Below are 17,808 nucleotides of genomic sequence, written 5' to 3'. Positions count from 1 at the left end.
ATGTTACAAAAGCGTTTTATTTCGTTATAAATGCTGATCTTTGGATTTTTCTATTCATTAAAAGAATCCTGAAAAAAATGTATTTAACTGTTTTAAATTGATAATAATAATTCTTAATAATTTAAAAAATAAAACATTAAAAATCTCACTGTTCAAAAATCTTTGACTGGTATTGTATAAGATAAACTAAAACCAAAATCATAAGAAAATTTTATAATATTTTACATTTGTCTTCATAACTTTGTGTCACCTCTGTTGTTTTAGTATCATTAATGTTATAGTTTGTGTTAATATTTTTAAATTAGATTTTATTTTTATATTTTCTGTTTTAATTTGAGTTTAATTTTAGTCTACTTTATTAAAAAAATATATTATTTCTGTTTTAGTTTATTTTGTTACATAAAGTTGGACTAAATGAACTAAATCAACTAGCTGAAAAAAAAAAAATATATATATTTATTTAAGTTGAATTTTATTTTATTTCAATTAACAGGAGTTATTTTGTTAGGACTTTAGTTAACTAGAATAACCCTGGCCATTGATGCTAAAGAGAGACATTAAATGCAAAAAGCACTTCTGACATTCAGTCTGAATATTATAAGGGCAGATATGTTTTTGACTGCTGTGTCATATTGGCATTGCTTTTTGTGACTTCTCTTCAATAATGCATAATTCTAGAGCAATACACTGGACTCAAACTCTTTATGGATGCATTACAGGAATAATTCACCCCAAAACAATCCTTCGCCCTCATGTTGTTCCACTGCAAAATTTCCTGTTTAAAAGAAAATCTGCTTGCATCCACTTAGAAAACTCCAAGATGGGCTTTTGTGGCACTCTGTTAGTGTTTTTGGAGCGATGTGAGGGAGAGCTGTGTTTTTGAGGTGAACTATCCCTTTAAATGACTGAATGAGTGTCCTGTTGCTGATCTGTGATCAGTGTGGGGGAGATCTGCTGTTTTCAACTAAACCACAGTGCAATTAAGTGTCTTTGTGAAGTTAGCTGCTGGTTTCACACATTTCTGATGCAGAGTATTTCTATTCACACAAAATACCTGCAGTTCTGTTATTGCTGTACATATTTGTGCTGTTATGAGAATCAATCACACGCCTCTGAGCGTATTATTTACTTTCTTTATACATCTTCCTGCTCTGTTTTTGCAATGATTCATTAGTGCACTATAGAGAAAAAAATGCTTTTTATTTATTTTTTGTTTTGTTTTTTAAATTTGTCTTCATAATTTTCTGCTTCCTTCTTTACGGTTAATGTTATCAAGGCCAGCTACTTGCTAATGTCACACAGGTTTTAAAAAAATCTATTTTTATTTTTACATTTTTTTTTTCCCCCCCCGTAATTTTGTTCTGATTCTGTAATGACTTTACAGCTAATGTCAGCTTTAAAAATATATATTTAAATTTTTTGTACATTTTTTTTGTCTTATAATTTTGCAACACTTCTGAAATTATTTTTACAGCTGTTGTCATCTAATGTCATACAGCTAAATATATAAAAATGTATATTCAAATATAAATATATGGTATAATTTATTTATTTATTTTATTTTATTTATTTAAAAAAAAATTAATTTAAAAAATTAGGTTTGAAACAACTTTACAGCTGATGTCAGCTTTAAAAATACATTTTTTTTGTTTGTCTTATAATTTTGCAACACTTTTGAAATTATTTTTACAGCTATTGTCATCTAATGTCATACAGCTAAATATATAAAAAATATATTGTAATATTTTTTAATTTAATTTATTTATTTATTTGTTTTTGAGGTTTGAAACAACTTTACAGCTGATGTCAGCTTTAAAAATATATATTTAATTTTATTTGTCTTATAATTTTGCAACACTTCTAAAATGATTTTTACAGCTGATGTCATCTAATGTCACACAGCTATATATATTAAAAGAAAAAATATTGTAATTTTTTTATTGTATCTAATTAATTATTTTTTTTTAATTTTTGAGGTTTAAAACAACTTTTCAGCTCATGTCAACTTTAAAAAAAATTTTTAAATATTTATTTAATTTTTTTTTCTTATAATATTGCACCTCTTCTAAAATTATTTTTACAGCTGATGTCATCTAATGTCATACAGCTAAATATATAAAAATATATATTAAAATCTAAATATATTTTTTATTTATTGTATTTTTTTATTTTATTTTTGAGGTTTAAAACAACTTGACAGCAAATGTCAACTTTAAAAAAATATGTTAATATTTACTTACATACAGCTATATATATAATATATATATATATAATATAATATATAATATAATGTTTTATTTTTATATATTTTTTAATTATTTTTTGTCTTATAATTTTGCAACACTTCTGAAATTATTTTTTACAGCTGATGTCATCTGATGTCATACAGATAAATATATTTATTGTTTTATTTTTTTATTTAATTTTTACATTTTACATTTAAATTTTTTTTATCTTATAATTTTGCACCTTTTCTGAAATTATTATATTGTGCTGTTTTTTATTTTTATGTATGTATTTTATATTTTATTTTTGAGATTTGAAACAACTTTACAGCTGATGTCCACTTAAAAAATAAATAAATAAATAAATAAAATTTAAAACAAACTTAAAAATAAAATTTATTAAAAATGTATTTATATTTGGGGTTTAAAACAACTCCACAGCTGATATTCAACTTTTTCTTTTGTCTGTTCTTATAATAATTCTTATAATTGTAATTATTTTTTATTTATTGTATTTTATTTTTTTTTTAGGTTTGAAACAACTTTACAGCTGATGTCAGCTTTAAAAATTTATATATATAATATATATATATATATATATATATATATATATATATATACATAAAGTATGTCTTATAGTTTTGCACCACTTCTGAAATTATTTTTACAGCTGATGTCATCTAATGTCATACAGCTAAATATATTTAAAAAAAATTATTTTAGGTTTAAAAACTTTACAACTGATGTCATCAAGGCTGGCTTTTTGTTAAGATCATACAAGTTAAAGAAAAAATAATCAATCATACTTAATATGTTTTTTTATTTTAATTTACATTTTAGGTGAAAAAAATATGTTTATAAAATTTTTAAATGACTTTATGGCTGACATCATCTGGGCTGGCTACTTGTTAACATTACATTATTCAAGCACTGATGTTTTGTGTAAAATACTTTTTTTTCAAACCAAACAAGCTTTAAAATCACTGCGCTTGAGTTCCTTTTGAAGCCATCGAATGTGGATTCCCACGAGCCTTGACATGAGAGAGGCTTGATTTAAGTGACACTTTCCACACACACGCTGAAGCACAAAGGGGCATGAACAAACTCATATGCATGCGTGCATGAGCGCAGACGCCCTCTCAGTAAAACACTGCAACTTACTGACCATCCACTTCACTGTTGATTTGACAAAACAAGAGCTTGTGAACTGTGTCTCTGATGTGAATGTCGCATGAGCGGGTGTTTTTATACTGAGGACGTTTCTAATTTCATTTTTAACCATTTGGATTGTTCTTAATGAGGATGATCGTGGATTACTGCAGCATTTGCTTCCTATTAAAACAATAATGATCAACACATGCTTTCTGGTCTTATTAAACACCTGCATCAACAGAGAAACAACAGCTACTCATGGTTTTTTATAATTTTTTTTTTATTATTATAAAATGTGAGTCTTAAGTAGCACAGGTATATTTGTAGCAATAGCCAAAAATTCATTGTATGTGTCAAACTTATGCCAAAAATCATTAGGATATTAAGTAAAGATCATGTTCCATGAAGATATTTTGTAAATTTTCTACCATAAATATATCAAAACTTAATTTTTGATTAGTAATATGCATTTCTGAGAACTTCATTTGGACAACTTTGAAGGCGATTTTCTCAATATTTAGATTTTTTTGCACCCTCAGATTCTACATTTTCAAATAGTTGTATCTCAGCCAAATATTGTCCTAATAAACTATACATCAATGGAAAGCTTATTTTTTCAGTGTTCAGATAATGAATAAATCTTTATATATATATATATATATATATATATATATATATATATAAAAATATAAATATATTGTAATATTTTTTATTTATTGTATTTTATTTTTTTGGAGGTTTGAAACAACTGATGCCCACTTTAAAAATTATTAAAAAGTCTTATAATTTTTGCCCTTTAAATTTATTGCCTTATAAATTTTGAAATATGTATATGTATATATATATATATACAGACATGCAGTTTGTCTTATAATTGTGACAGTTTTTTTTTTACTTGAAACACTATATTTGCAACTTAATTTTAAGAACAATCCCATTTTCCCCCATTATTAAGTAATAATTTGTAACATTTGTGACCCTGGACCACAAAAAAAAGTCATACATTTTTTTAATTAAGATTTATACATTATCTGAATGGTGAAACAAGCTTTCCATTGATGTATAGTTTATTTGGACAATATTTGGCTGAGATACAACTATTTGAAAATGTACAATCTGAAGGTGCAAAAAAAAATAAAATCCTAAAAAAAAGAATTTAGCATTTTTTTGCACCACTTCTGAAATTATTTTTACAGCTGATATCATCTAATGTCATATAGCTATACATATTAAAATATAAATATATGTAATTTTTATATTTACATTTTTTAGCTTTGAAAGCCTAAAATTAGTAATATCAGTCAAATATTGTCCTAATGAACTATACATCAATGCAAAGCTTATTTTTTCAGCATTTAGATAATGTATAAATCTTAATTTCAAAAATTGACCCTTATGTTACCCTTACCTAATGTTCAAGTCATAATAGGGAAAATAGTATTGTTCTCAAAATTTAGTTGCAAAATATAGTGTCTTTCAAATAAAACAAAACAAAAACAAACTGTCAAGAAACTACATAAACATATACTATAACTAGAGAATGAATATGAAAAACTTTTGGACATTTTTGAAAAAAAAAAAGGTAAATGCTTTAAGGTGAGACACTGCAGGTGAATAGGATAAAAAAATTCACTAATAGTTCTCACCTCAGTTGATTGATTACAGTGATAATTGCAAACACGTTTTTTATTACAAGTTTTCTAAAATGTTAGGTTTAAATATGCAAATGAGGCATTATTTAATTAAATATGTGCTAATTCGCATACATTTCTAGTACAAAAATCTAAACACTGGATGAAGCCTGTTTCAAAATTCTTAAAAAAATATTAGAGTTAAATGTTTGTACAGAGGCAATTTTGGGTCTCATTTTATCACTCCATAATTCAGAAAATATGTAGAACACAGAAAACAATATATTTAAAAAACTTTTGGGGAACTAAAATGTATAAAATCAAGCAAATTCTATATGAACAAATCCCTCTGTAAAAACCTTCATAATATAGACAGGAATACAAATGTGAAGTTTGGTGTGTGTAAGAGCTACTGAAGTGGAGATTTATGGCTCAGTGTAGAAGAGAAAAACTCATTTTGAGAAAACAGCCTTTAAAAATATGGATTGTAATTGAAATCTATTGACACAAATAAAGTGCTATAAAAGAAACACTTAACAGAGTCTTGTTTTTTTTTTTCACTAGTCTAAAAAAAACACTTTATAAAAATAAAAAAAGCCCAAAATCTCAAACTTGACAGGTGCATGAAAAAACTGTTTTGACTTGCAGTATATATATTTAAAAGGATATTAAAAAAGTGTTTCTACCTTCAAAGTAAGCAAAAGAGTATTTGAATTAATTGTACTGAGAAAAAGAAATTATGTAAAAAATATGGCATTACGGATCAGAATTAAATTTCTTGCTAAATAAAAAAAGTTGTCTTTTATGACTAGTAATCTAGTTTCACAGGAGAATATATTTTTGTTCATAAGAATTTTGATCTGTAAAATCATACTTAAAGTGGATCTACTGTTTCTAGGTGAATGTATGTCTGGTTATATTATTGATAAAAGGAATAATACTTAACTTAAATCCCAAAAAATACTTAAAATTTAACTGAATTGAAATAAAAAAAAACCTTAGCAATGTTGCTTTGTCATTTTGTTTTACTTTTCAAAGTGTATATAGTTTTTATTAATTTAATGTTAGAGTTCAGTAATTTTAGTTTTGTCTTAAGTACTTTGTATTAATTCTTTGTTTTAGTCATTTTAGTACTTTAAGTACTTAAATTGAAAATAAGACAATAAAAATGTAAGTACTTCCCACTCATTCTTTATGGATTAGAGATATCTTTTATTTTGTTAAACTAGAGAAAATGAGACACACAATGAAGGGAAATTCGGATAATTTTTATAAAATTTGGGCTCCTCTTTTAGATTGTTCAGGAAAGTGAACTGTTTCTAAATACCGAAGTAAATTGCTCCTCTGGTAATAACTCTTTCCCTCCCCCAAGCTACAGATCATTAGTCTACTTCATCTTGAGCATCTTGTGAGGTTAATGTGCATATGTGTCCGGATGACCAAATCTTTTTATTTTATTTTTTTCTATGTTGTTTTTTAGTTGTGTAAAAATTTGTACTCATATATTATTAATCATTCCACCATTCTTCAGCTACTCTTGATCTGTAATTGTATGTTGTAGCCAGCTGAATTGGAGAAAATCAAAATAAAGTGGGAAAAAAAATAAGTACTTAAAAGTACTAAAATTACTAAAACAAAGTATACAAAATATATAAGCATACTGAAGACAAAACAAAAAATTCTGAACTCTAAAATGAAATTACAAAAAATTATATACACTTTACAAAACCAAAAATGACAAACATTAAAATAAAATTACTAAAAACGAACGTCATTATTTACGACGACACATTTTTAACTAAAATGAATAAAACATTTTAAAGTTAATAAAAATGAAACAATAGAAGTACTAAAACCTTTAAAAGATATGGTTTATTTGCAAAAACAGCTATTTTTTTATCATGTTATGTTTTACTTAATATAACCCAACTGCAATTATAGTTTGAACTAAACTAAAAATCCTCAAAAAAAAAAAACTGCTGTTACTTGAAATAAAATTTGACTTAAATTAAAAACATGACATTTTTATTTATTCCAACTTTATGCACTAAAAAAAGTTTATTTTTTTAAAGTATACATATAAATTTTTTTAAATTAAAACAGAAAACAAAATTAAAATAAAATTAATTAAAAATCTGGAATGCACAATGAAAATTGTTAAAAACTGCTGTTTTTGCAAATAAACTATATATAGTACTTAAAGTTAAATTAAATGAAAAATACTGCTGCAATTTTTTTATAATGATGGTTTTAGTTAACTAAAATAAGCCTGCAAAGACTTAGACTGTCTTTAAAGTTTGTCTATGTTAAGTAAGGATGAGCCTTTGAAGGCAAAACTAATGTCTTTATAACACTGTTGGACATAAAGCTTTAAAATGAGAGAAATAAAGACGCGGACACAAGGGATTATTGTTTTACAGTACAAAAACGAAAACAAAAACAAGATTTTATTAAAGAAGCATAAAAAATAAAACTCTTGATACATTTCTTATAACCGTCAAGTCAGCTCAAATGATACGTGTATACAATTGTTCCAGCTCACGGTTAAAAGGTCCATAAACTTTCAAATAAAATATATTTCAATTTTAAATTTCTTCAATAATTTTTTCTCATTTTGTTATAAATTGCCTATATGTTGTACACAGGAAACAGAAATATGGAAAATAAAGATAAATTTGCTGTAATAAAAGGGTCACATTATAATCTGGGATATTTATGTCAAGGTAAGCAAATAAATTGTAAAAATAAAATGTGTAAAAAAGTTTTATTTTTTTTGTCTTTTCCTTTTTAGAAAAATTATTAGCTAACGCCTCACGGCTTCAAGACATGCAGAGAGTTTAACTTACAAATAATGATACGTGTTTTAAAAACTACATTAACCTTTTATTTTTCTCCGTCATACGTTCGAAAACCAATCCCGATGATTGTATTCAGGATGTATTTACAATTAGGCCTGAAATTCGGTTATTGAAATCGCTTTTGGTTCTGCGTACAAAGGGAATTAAAGCGAAAGGAAAAGCCGAGCGAGTTTAGGGCACAAATGAATCGTGGAAAAACAGCGTCCGACGTGGTTTCCGATGCCTGAGATCGTCCTCAGCGAACCCTGTTCCCAGAAAAACTAAATAAAACCGTTCGACTTCAGGCCGATTCTTCGCTAGTCACATGACCTTCATCGCCGCAGTCAAAACACGTCACGTACACGCACACAACCCAAAAACTACTAGCATCTTGTACCTTTCAACCACTACTTTTAACGACGTCTGCGGACCAAAAAAAAGAAAACGAGCGGCTCAGATTCGACAGCTCTCTGTACAAACTGGAAGAGCGGAGAGAAATCACGTCACAATCTTCATTCCCGGCAGCGAGTCGCACCACCAAGGCACCGTTAGCTCTCCAACCCTGGCACGTTTTTGAAGAAAAGTCTAAAGAAACCTATACGGAGAACGCCCCGCGCATCGCTAAAACGTACGGAAGCCCTGGCGATTTAGCTGCCCGTTTATTAGGACGACCTGAAGTGTAGTGTGTAACCGGAAGCCCTTTAGAGTGTGAAAGCATGGCTTGTCGCGGGGCTACGGATTCGGGGGGAGCTAAGTGCGATCGTAAACGAAACGCGAGGGCCGGAAGACAGACGCAAACTCACATTCACGTTTAACATTCCATTCCAAAGACAATTGATTCGAAAATTCATAAAAACCAAACAAAACTCCTCGGTAAATACTAGCAACCCTGTTTCTGGAGTGCAGGAATGAACCGACACGTGAATGTTTTTAAGGTAGTGTGGCAAAGGAGCAAATGCACGGTAATGATATTCATAACATGAACTATTCTAGCTATCTCAGATCCAACATCCACTAGCACTTCGCGTATCGACTCGTAACGTGTATAAATATTAAGTGTTCGGTAATAAAACAGGAATACCTCTCATGTTTTGGTCTAAACGAGCGCAGCTTTCGCATTTAAAATAATTTAAAAAACGACTGCATCGGCAACACGAAAAAAAAAGAAAAACAACGCGTTAGAAAAAAGTGCAGCGTAAAAGTCGAAAAACCTGCGAGTAGAAAAAGTCGGAAGCATGGATGGGAAAAAACAACTGGGCTAAAAGACAAGTACTTGAGTGGGTAATAAAGTCACCATTGTTGTTGTTGTTGTTATTACTGTCAATAAATCAGAATAGTGTCATATCTAATTATTACTCAAGGCAGTCGTTTTACGAGAAGATCCGGATGCACTGCGTGGCAGGAGTGTGGCAAACGGGGCACTCGGGATCCTGCGACTGGCAAATCTGACCAGCGCAATCCATGCAGAAGAGGTTGTGCCCACATGGGACGAGCGCCGCTGTTACCTCGCTTTCGCAGCACACGAAACAGTCTCGAGACACCATCCCAGCCAGGGCGCCCGCCTTGAGGCGTCCCAACATAGTGGACGCCATTCCCACACCACTTCCGCCGCCTTCGGAATCAGTCGGCGAGCCACCCGGGAGGGACGACGCGGAGCAAGACGAGTATCCTGTGCTGCTTCCACCGCTGCTGCTGCTGCCACCAGAGAACGAGCCGCCGGTGCCCGTTTGGAGCCAGGAGAGCGTGCTAAGCGGGTCGCTTTGGGCTCGGCGGGCGAGCGGGTGATCTGGATCGGGTGAGAGGCGTGGGGTTACGGCTCCGCCGCTGAGGCCACTACTATTGCGACGAACCGGCTGTGGCGGCTGCTGCTGTTGTTGAGGTGGCTGCTGCTGCTGCTGCTTTGCGCCGTTCACAAATGGTGCCCAGATGTTCGCAGCACCGAATTCGAAACCTAAATCTTCTGTCGTCGCGGCCAAGTTCGGAGTGGAATCTCCTGCGAAAGAGAAGCTGCCACCAGCGCTGCTAGTGCTAAATGGACTCGTCGGGCTTCCTCCGCCGTCTCCCGCTCGCCGAGTCAACATCTCAGATGACATCTTCCGTGTCGAATGGTGCATCTGCGGCTGAGGCGGAGGCGCTGAGTGAGTGGCACGCGACCAAAGCGCACTGCTCAAACCCAGCGCTCCAAGACCTTCTAAACTCACATCAGTCCCGTTGCTGTGAAAATCATTATCACCTTGGAGGTCGACGAAGGCGCCGGTACGCAGTGTAATGTGCGTTTCGATCTCTTCGCGAGCGCGGTCGACATTTTCCGGCATGCCGGTGACTTCGAAAACTGGGTCTTTCTCTCGGCTCGGCGTTACGATGTAGGTGTGCGTCTGCTGCTGGATGCGTTTGATCGTGGCTCCTTTGGGACCGACCACTAGGCCCACCACGCGGTAGGGGACACGCACTTGGATGGTGGTTTGTCCCGGGAGGTTTGGAGGGCCGGGAAGGGAGCCGGTCGTTCCGGGGCCGTTCGCGCCGGCTTTGCAGCGTGAGGCGCGGATCATGGAGAAGTGCTCGGCTGCTGAGATGATCTCACGTTTGGCCATTTCCACGTCCTCCCGCCGGCCCGTCACGATGAAGACGGGGTCTTCTCCTCTCACGGGGGTTTTGATGTAGGTGTTGGTTTTCGCACGCAAAGCTTTGATCTTGCAACCTGCAAAAAACAAGACAGAACATTAAAAATGGTGCATTCAAATCAAACTGACAATAAACATTCATGGTAATTAGGGCTGCACAATTAATCGAATTTCTAATTACAGATGCCACGATTACGTAACTGTTCAAAGCCATGATTACAAAAAAAAGTTAATTATGTGTACTTAAAGGAACACTCCACTTTTTTTGGAAATGGGCTCATTCTCCAACTCCAACTTGTATTTAAATGTTCAGTTATTTTTGTTATAAAAAATAGTTATTAAACCTGTTATACTGTATTGTGACACCACTTTTCTGCAAATGAATTTCAATATTATGACAATACTGTAATTCGTGATGAAAGCATTATCAATTAATCACAACATGAAAATTGATACCGGCATATCCCTATGCATATTGCATATTTTTACTTTTTTTATTTAGAGAAACCAAACTAATGTATCGTTGACATTCGTGGCAACAAGAAAAGCAATAGAAATATTTCAGGAAGTGTGTTTTCAGCTTTTTTTTTAAATATGTAATTATGGCATGCAGTTGCTTCAAACAATGGTATAAATCTATTTAAAACATCAATGTAAATCGGATAACGATAATTAATAAATCGCAATTACAAATTTAAGGGAATAATCAACAATTATGATTTTTGTGATAATCGTGCAGCCCTAATGTATACTATTTGAAATTATTCATCATATACTTGTAGTTTTTGAATTTACTTTACTTTGTTTTTAAATGAGCTAATTTTACTTGAAAGACATGATATATCTGCACTTTAAAAAAATAAAAAATAAATCATGTCACCAAAGAAAATGAACTAGCAAAAGAAAAAGGGTAAAAAAAAAAAAAAAGTAAAACGCAAATTATGATAATGCCAGTATATTATTAAAAGTCAATAATAGTGACTAAATAAAGCATTGTTTCTAATACATTTTAGAATGCCATTATAAATTAGTTGTTTTATTTACTTTTTTTATTATAAAACTTGGGTATTTCACATGTTAGTTATGTAAGATGTTGTCATGAAATTACTTAAACTCAAACAAAAATGCATTTCAATAGAGATAAACTGTAGTTTAAAAAAAAAAAATCATTCGATCATTACAAAAAGTATCAAGGATAAAAGGTTAAATAAAAAGGTGACAGACATGTAAATTTATACATAATTATTAATACTGTAACTAAAAAGGAATAAATTATGCAATAAAATGTTGTAATTAATTCAGAGACAATGTGATCTCTATTTTTAAAAAAATAATTTGTCACCACATTATTTAAAAGAACTAGCAAAGACAAAAGATTAAATAAAAATGTACAAGGACATATGCAAATGTATACATTATAATAATAATAATCACAATAATATATTGGAATTATTATATTCATAAATTTGCCTTAATTTACGTCATTATAATGCTAAAATTGTTCCAGTAGTTGCATGCTATTGTTTTTAAAGGAATTAACAAGATGAAATGAAAGACTAAATGCTTTTTAAAATTAGTTATTAGGCTAAATGTTTATTTTGGGCAAATATATACATCATATTTGACTCAATTACTGATTATTTATTGGATAACCATGTCACATTATATTTAGGGCTGTCACATCCAAAATAAAAGTTTTCTTACATAATGTATGGGTGTGCACTTTGTATATTTATTATTATGACATGTATATAAATGCATATATACATACATACACATACATGCATATATATAGGAATAATAGTATCTAAATAAATATAACATATGCTGTATTTGTGTGTATTCATGTATACATAAATATACACAGCGCACACACACATACATGTAAACACAAACTTTTATTTTGCATGCAATTAATCATGATTAATCTTTTGATAGCACTAATTATGATGCTTCAATAGTGTGTTATGCAAGATATATTAAATATATTTATAATAATGATGACATACAGAAAATAAATTTTGTAATGAGCTCACATTAATTGGAATACATATATTAAAATCAGGATTATTTAGAAATTTAAATGAACTAGCAAAGGCAAAACGCTGACTACTTGGCACTGCGTTAAATTATCAATAATTAAATGCAATAATATAATAATATTGACACTTTCTTTAATCATATGAGCATATAACCAGGTCACATAATGTATACTATTGTAAATGCATCATAATTGACTCGTACATTGATAATACAGATTAAAATGATTCGCTTATATAAGTTTTATTCATTGATCAGCTGTGTGGCCAGATAGAGGCGCACTGTTCCTTTAAATCCGCATGGCTTACTTCACTCAGCCAATGGCGCGCGCGCTCTGTGATGTCATCGCGGGAGGCTGAACGCATGGCATTTCAAACAAAGAGAACAATGCCGCGCCGAGCCAAACCTCGCGCCGCTCACAGAAATCGCGTTTGTTTTACATAAACGAAATCATTTAAGAGTATTTCTCACTTGTGTTTAACAAATAAGCGCACCCGGAGCTGAAATGGGGCGCGCGCAGAGCCGTAGTGCGCGTCCCCGGCCCTCTATACTTGCATAACTCATATCCTCACATGACCCCTGCGCTGCGCGTTCATATAATGCGCCGGATCCCGAACGAAACGCAATCAGAGATCGATAATCAGCAGACAGTGAGATGGGCGGAGGGCCCGTGAAGCCGCAGCGGTCGATACGAGTCTCTATTGTCTGGTTCAGAGCGCGAGACATGAGCAGACCCCCTCCCAAACCCCTCCTCCACAGCCACAACATCCACCCCATGACACGCTACTGATGTTTATGAAGGACAAAAATCCGCCAAAACGACAAAAAAGTACGAAAACACCCATGCATGAGTGCAAAAAACAACAACAGAGGCGTAAGGCATATGCAACTGTCTGCTCACTTCTCCTCATAATATCAACGTATTGTTCTGATGCACTGCATCGCTTTGTTTACGCTGTCTAGGTACAGAGAACAGGGGGGAATATTCAAATCACAGCTTTTGCATGAAATCTCAGACTATCAAAGTGATGATTTTCATATTGTTCCAATGCAATTCAGTATTAATGATCTTATGAAACAAAGAATTTAGGTAAACAATCTCAGACAGGTCACATGGCTGATCCCATTAAGGTTGTGCTAATTTATTGTTCAACAATATCATATTTTGGAACGTAAGTCATATTCTACTTGCACTGATTTTCTATTGTTCAAATGCATTGCATTTATATATCTAAAAACAAAGAATATTATTGAATATAGCCATTTTGCACACAAATATTACCTTTAATGCTTTCATGTTGTTCAAATGCATTGCATTTGTTTATCTTTTCTAAAGGTTTTATATTTTGCACACAAATGACTACTTGCAAAGATTTTTCATGTATCTTAAATATAACATTTTCATAAATTTGCACGCTAAAGATCACCTTTAATGCTTTCATATTGTTCAAATGCATTGCATTTGTTTATCTTTTGTAACAATTTCATAATTTGCACACAAGTAACTACTTGCAACGATTTCCCATTGTTCAAGTGCACTGCATTTGTTGTTTACCATCTATTGGAGCATTAACACAAATTCTAAAACACTCATATCTTGCATGCAAGTAACTGCTAAAAAAGATTTCCTATTGTTCACATGCATTGCATTTATATAGCTTAAAACAAAGAATATTATTAAATACTCACATTGCACACAATTAACTGTTTAAGGCTCTCCTATTGTTCAAATGCATTGCATTTGTTTATCTTTAAAACACAATTTCATATTTCCCAGGTATACAACTACTCGCAGTGATTTCCTATTGTTCAAGTGCACTGCATTTGTTGTTTACCATCTGTTGGAACCTAAGTAATATTAAAATACTTATATTTTGCACGCAAATTACTCCTCACAATTGTTCAAGAGCTTTCCTTTTGTTGTTTATCATCTCTTGAGACATAAATATTATTCAAATATCATTTTACCAGGGGAATACCTATTTATTGTTCTACTGCATTGCTTTTATTGTTTATCAACTCTTAGATTCGTATCCACAGGAATGTTTTACTATAGTTTATTATCGTTTTAGTAAACATTACCTTGTCTGCCTACGATCTCGGCCACATGCTCTGAGGTGGGCACCGGCACGCACTCGGTCATGTTGACGCTCCTCTTGCGGAGCACCGAGCTTTGTTCCCCGAGGATGGAGGCGTGCGGGCCGGCCATGTGGTATCCTCCGCTGCCGCCGCCTCCCGAGCCGTAGTACTCCGGAGAGGGCGAGCAGGAGCTGGGCGACTCCCGGGAGCCGTTCGTGTGGTCGAGAATCTGCAGGTCGACGTACCCGCCTCCCCCGTTACAGTTCTCACCGGCCACGGTCCCGTCCAGACAGTCGACCTTGTCCAGCCCCAAGAGTGACAGCTCTGCTAGGGCGAAGCGCAGCGCCTCCTGATGTTCCTCGTCCCGGGACTCCTGCTCGGTCTCCCGGGCGACCCCGCCGGACTGTCCGGTGCTGCTCACTACCATCTCGTGATCCATGATGTCAGGGTGAAACAACGGGCTAGGCATAGTAGTCCCCGCGTGTGCATCAGACAACGAACCAAGCGCGCTTCCTAAAAAAAACAAAAAACAAAAAAAAAAAACACACATTTAAAGCTATTACACACCTTGAGAAGTCCCACAAAGTAATAAAATGCCACTATAGCTCGCTAAAGCGAGTGTGCTTGTTGTTTTGTATCGCTCCATGCCTTGCGTCCCTTTTGTCTTCATTGTTTCTGCTGCTCTTTAGCTCCGCGCGCGCGTTATAGTCTCACAACGCGGTTATATTTCATGACAAGCGGCCGTTATCGAGCTAAGCTCACGGCGGGAGTGTGACGCGCGTGTCCGCGACGCTAAACCGGCACAATAGTGAGTTTAAACGGAGATATCCGAGTTGAAAGTGAAGTGTTGTTAGCCGTGCCGCTAACCGGAGATGATCAGTCACATTGTCGCCTTTGTTTGTGGATCTCAGCCGCGCACCACGCGGACAATCCCCGGCATTACGGAAACCGGCGAACACGAAACTATCACAGACATGCGTTAAATACAGTGGTAAAACCTCACCTTATGTGCTCCCGTGCCGCTCGCTCCTCGTATCTGGTGTTTTGTGGAGGATGAGGGAGATGGTGATGATGGCTAACCGCTAGCGCAGCTGCTAATTGTTGGGGGGCGTTGGAGAAAAAGACTCGTTTTAAAAGCATTCGCGGTCAAAATCAAAGCTTAGCGCGCGTTCGGATCATGCGTCCCGCCTCGGCACCGCTCACGCGCGCGGTCTGCTCATTGTTTTTGTTCCCTGGCCGTTTTCACGCGTGGAACGCTACAGAGAAATAGAGTGCTTTCTCCCGTTCCTCCGGTCCGCCGTCTTTGTCTGTCTGTGTGCAGACGCACGCCACGCGCGCTCTCTCTCTCTCTCTCCGACAGTCTAGCTCGCTCATACGGCGCTGACGTCACCCGGCGCACAACAATGGGTTCAAAGGCCACGCGATGCGCTTCTGGAGCGATTATTTCTTTACAAATAAACAAATAATACCGTGATATATGTCCATTATTTACACACAATCTATATTCAGTTTCGTAAATATTTTTAATAAAAAAATGCATTTATAAATGTTATTGAAAAATCCATAAATATCTTTTTTATTATTATTATTTAAAAATATATATTAATATGAAAAAGGCATATGTATAAAATTAAACATTTAATTGGTGAGAACGTTTTTTGTTTTCTGTGAAATATGTTTAACATTTATTCACTTAGATACATTTATTATGGATTTTATTAATAGTAATTTATTTTATATTAAAATAAATATAATTAATTTTATAAACATATTTAATGAGTACATTTGCTCAGAAATATATGATTTGCAAAATTCCATGAATAGATTTTATATTATAGACACATTTAACTATTAAATACAAGTAACAAGTATTTAAATTATATTAGTTATTATGGAAATAATTATATATGTGTATATATCAGTTGTTTAAATACACTTTTCCATATTAATATTTTCTATAGTAACTAAGATAATTAAAGTATTGTTTAAATATTAAAGTATATATATATATATATATATATATATATATATATATATATATATAGAAAAAGAGATTGAGAGAGTTCATTTGCAAAAACAGAACTCTGTTTTTATCAATTTTCATAAATCCTGTTTTTATTGTGTTTTACTATGTTAGCTGTATTTTTTGCATGGTTATTATTTAATCAAAACCGTCCAACTGCAGTTTGATTGATATGATTTGGAAAGCAGAAAAAAATTAATTTAATATTAATATGTAAAAACAATAAAATTAAACATTTGACTAGTGATATATATATATATATATATATATATATATATATATATATATATATATATATATATACACACACACACACATTATAAACACATAATCATTTTATAAAATCACATAATAACTGTTAAATACATTTTTATTTAATTATCAATATTTAAAACATTCATAAAGTTAAACAAATCATAAAGGTCATTTGTTTAGATGATTATACATAATAAGCTTTCCATTGATGTATGGTTTGTTAGAATAGGACAATATTTGGTCTAGATAAAACTATTTGAAAATCTAGAATTTGAGGGTGTAAAAAAATCAAAATATTGAGAAAATCGCCTTTAAAGTTGTTCAAATGAAGTTCTTAGCAATGCATATTACCAATCAGAAAATAACTTTTGATATATTTACCTTAAGAAACTCACAAAATATCATTATGGAACATGATCTTTATTTGATATCCTAATGTTTCTTGGCATAAAAGAAAAATCAACAATTTTGACCCATATGGTGTATTTTTGGTTGCTACAAATTTACCCATGCAACTTAATTACTGGTTTTGTGGTCCAGGGTCACATATGCATATAAAATGAAATATTTAACTAGTGACTTAACATTTGTTTTTTTGTGAAATATGATGTATGAGATCTTTGCATTAAAAAAAACATGAATATGTAGATGTATTGAAAGATTTTTATTTTTCAAGATTACAAAATTATACCTCCTTCAGCTACAAGGTTTGCATCATCAAAAAGTGATCTAAGTTTTCTTGCAAATAAAGGGCAACATACAAAAACACCTCTCCTGCATATTTCAAATATGACCGTCCAATGCAATCATTTTTAAAGAAAAAACATCAGGGTATGAGTAAATCATCTAGAGAACTGAATCATGTATATGTGAAGAATTAGTGTAAATGAAAAACAAGCCATCTACTGACCAAACAATGGATAAACAGATGCATCATGCAGATTT

General features: G+C 32.7%; 1 protein-coding gene across 1 annotated transcript; it reads right to left on the bottom strand.

Moving 5' to 3' along the window:
- Positions 1–7,425: 7,425 nt before the first annotated feature.
- On the bottom strand, positions 7,426–15,907 carry LOC141343919 (RNA-binding protein MEX3B-like). Its single transcript, XM_073848593.1, has 3 exons — positions 15,589–15,907; positions 14,589–15,098; positions 7,426–10,543 (listed from the first exon to the last, which is right to left on the bottom strand). The coding sequence occupies exons 2-3, from the start codon at positions 15,052–15,054 to the stop codon at positions 9,216–9,218; spliced, it is 1,794 nt and encodes a 597-aa protein (XP_073704694.1). The 5' UTR covers positions 15,055–15,098; positions 15,589–15,907; the 3' UTR covers positions 7,426–9,215.
- Between the last annotated feature and the right edge of the window lie 1,901 nt (positions 15,908–17,808).

Source organism: Garra rufa, chromosome 10, assembly GCF_049309525.1.
Source record: "Garra rufa chromosome 10, GarRuf1.0, whole genome shotgun sequence".
NCBI lineage: Eukaryota > Metazoa > Chordata > Actinopteri > Cypriniformes > Cyprinidae > Garra > Garra rufa.
The sequence above is the reverse complement of the archived record's forward strand: the minus strand, read 5'-3'. Positions and strand labels throughout refer to the sequence as shown.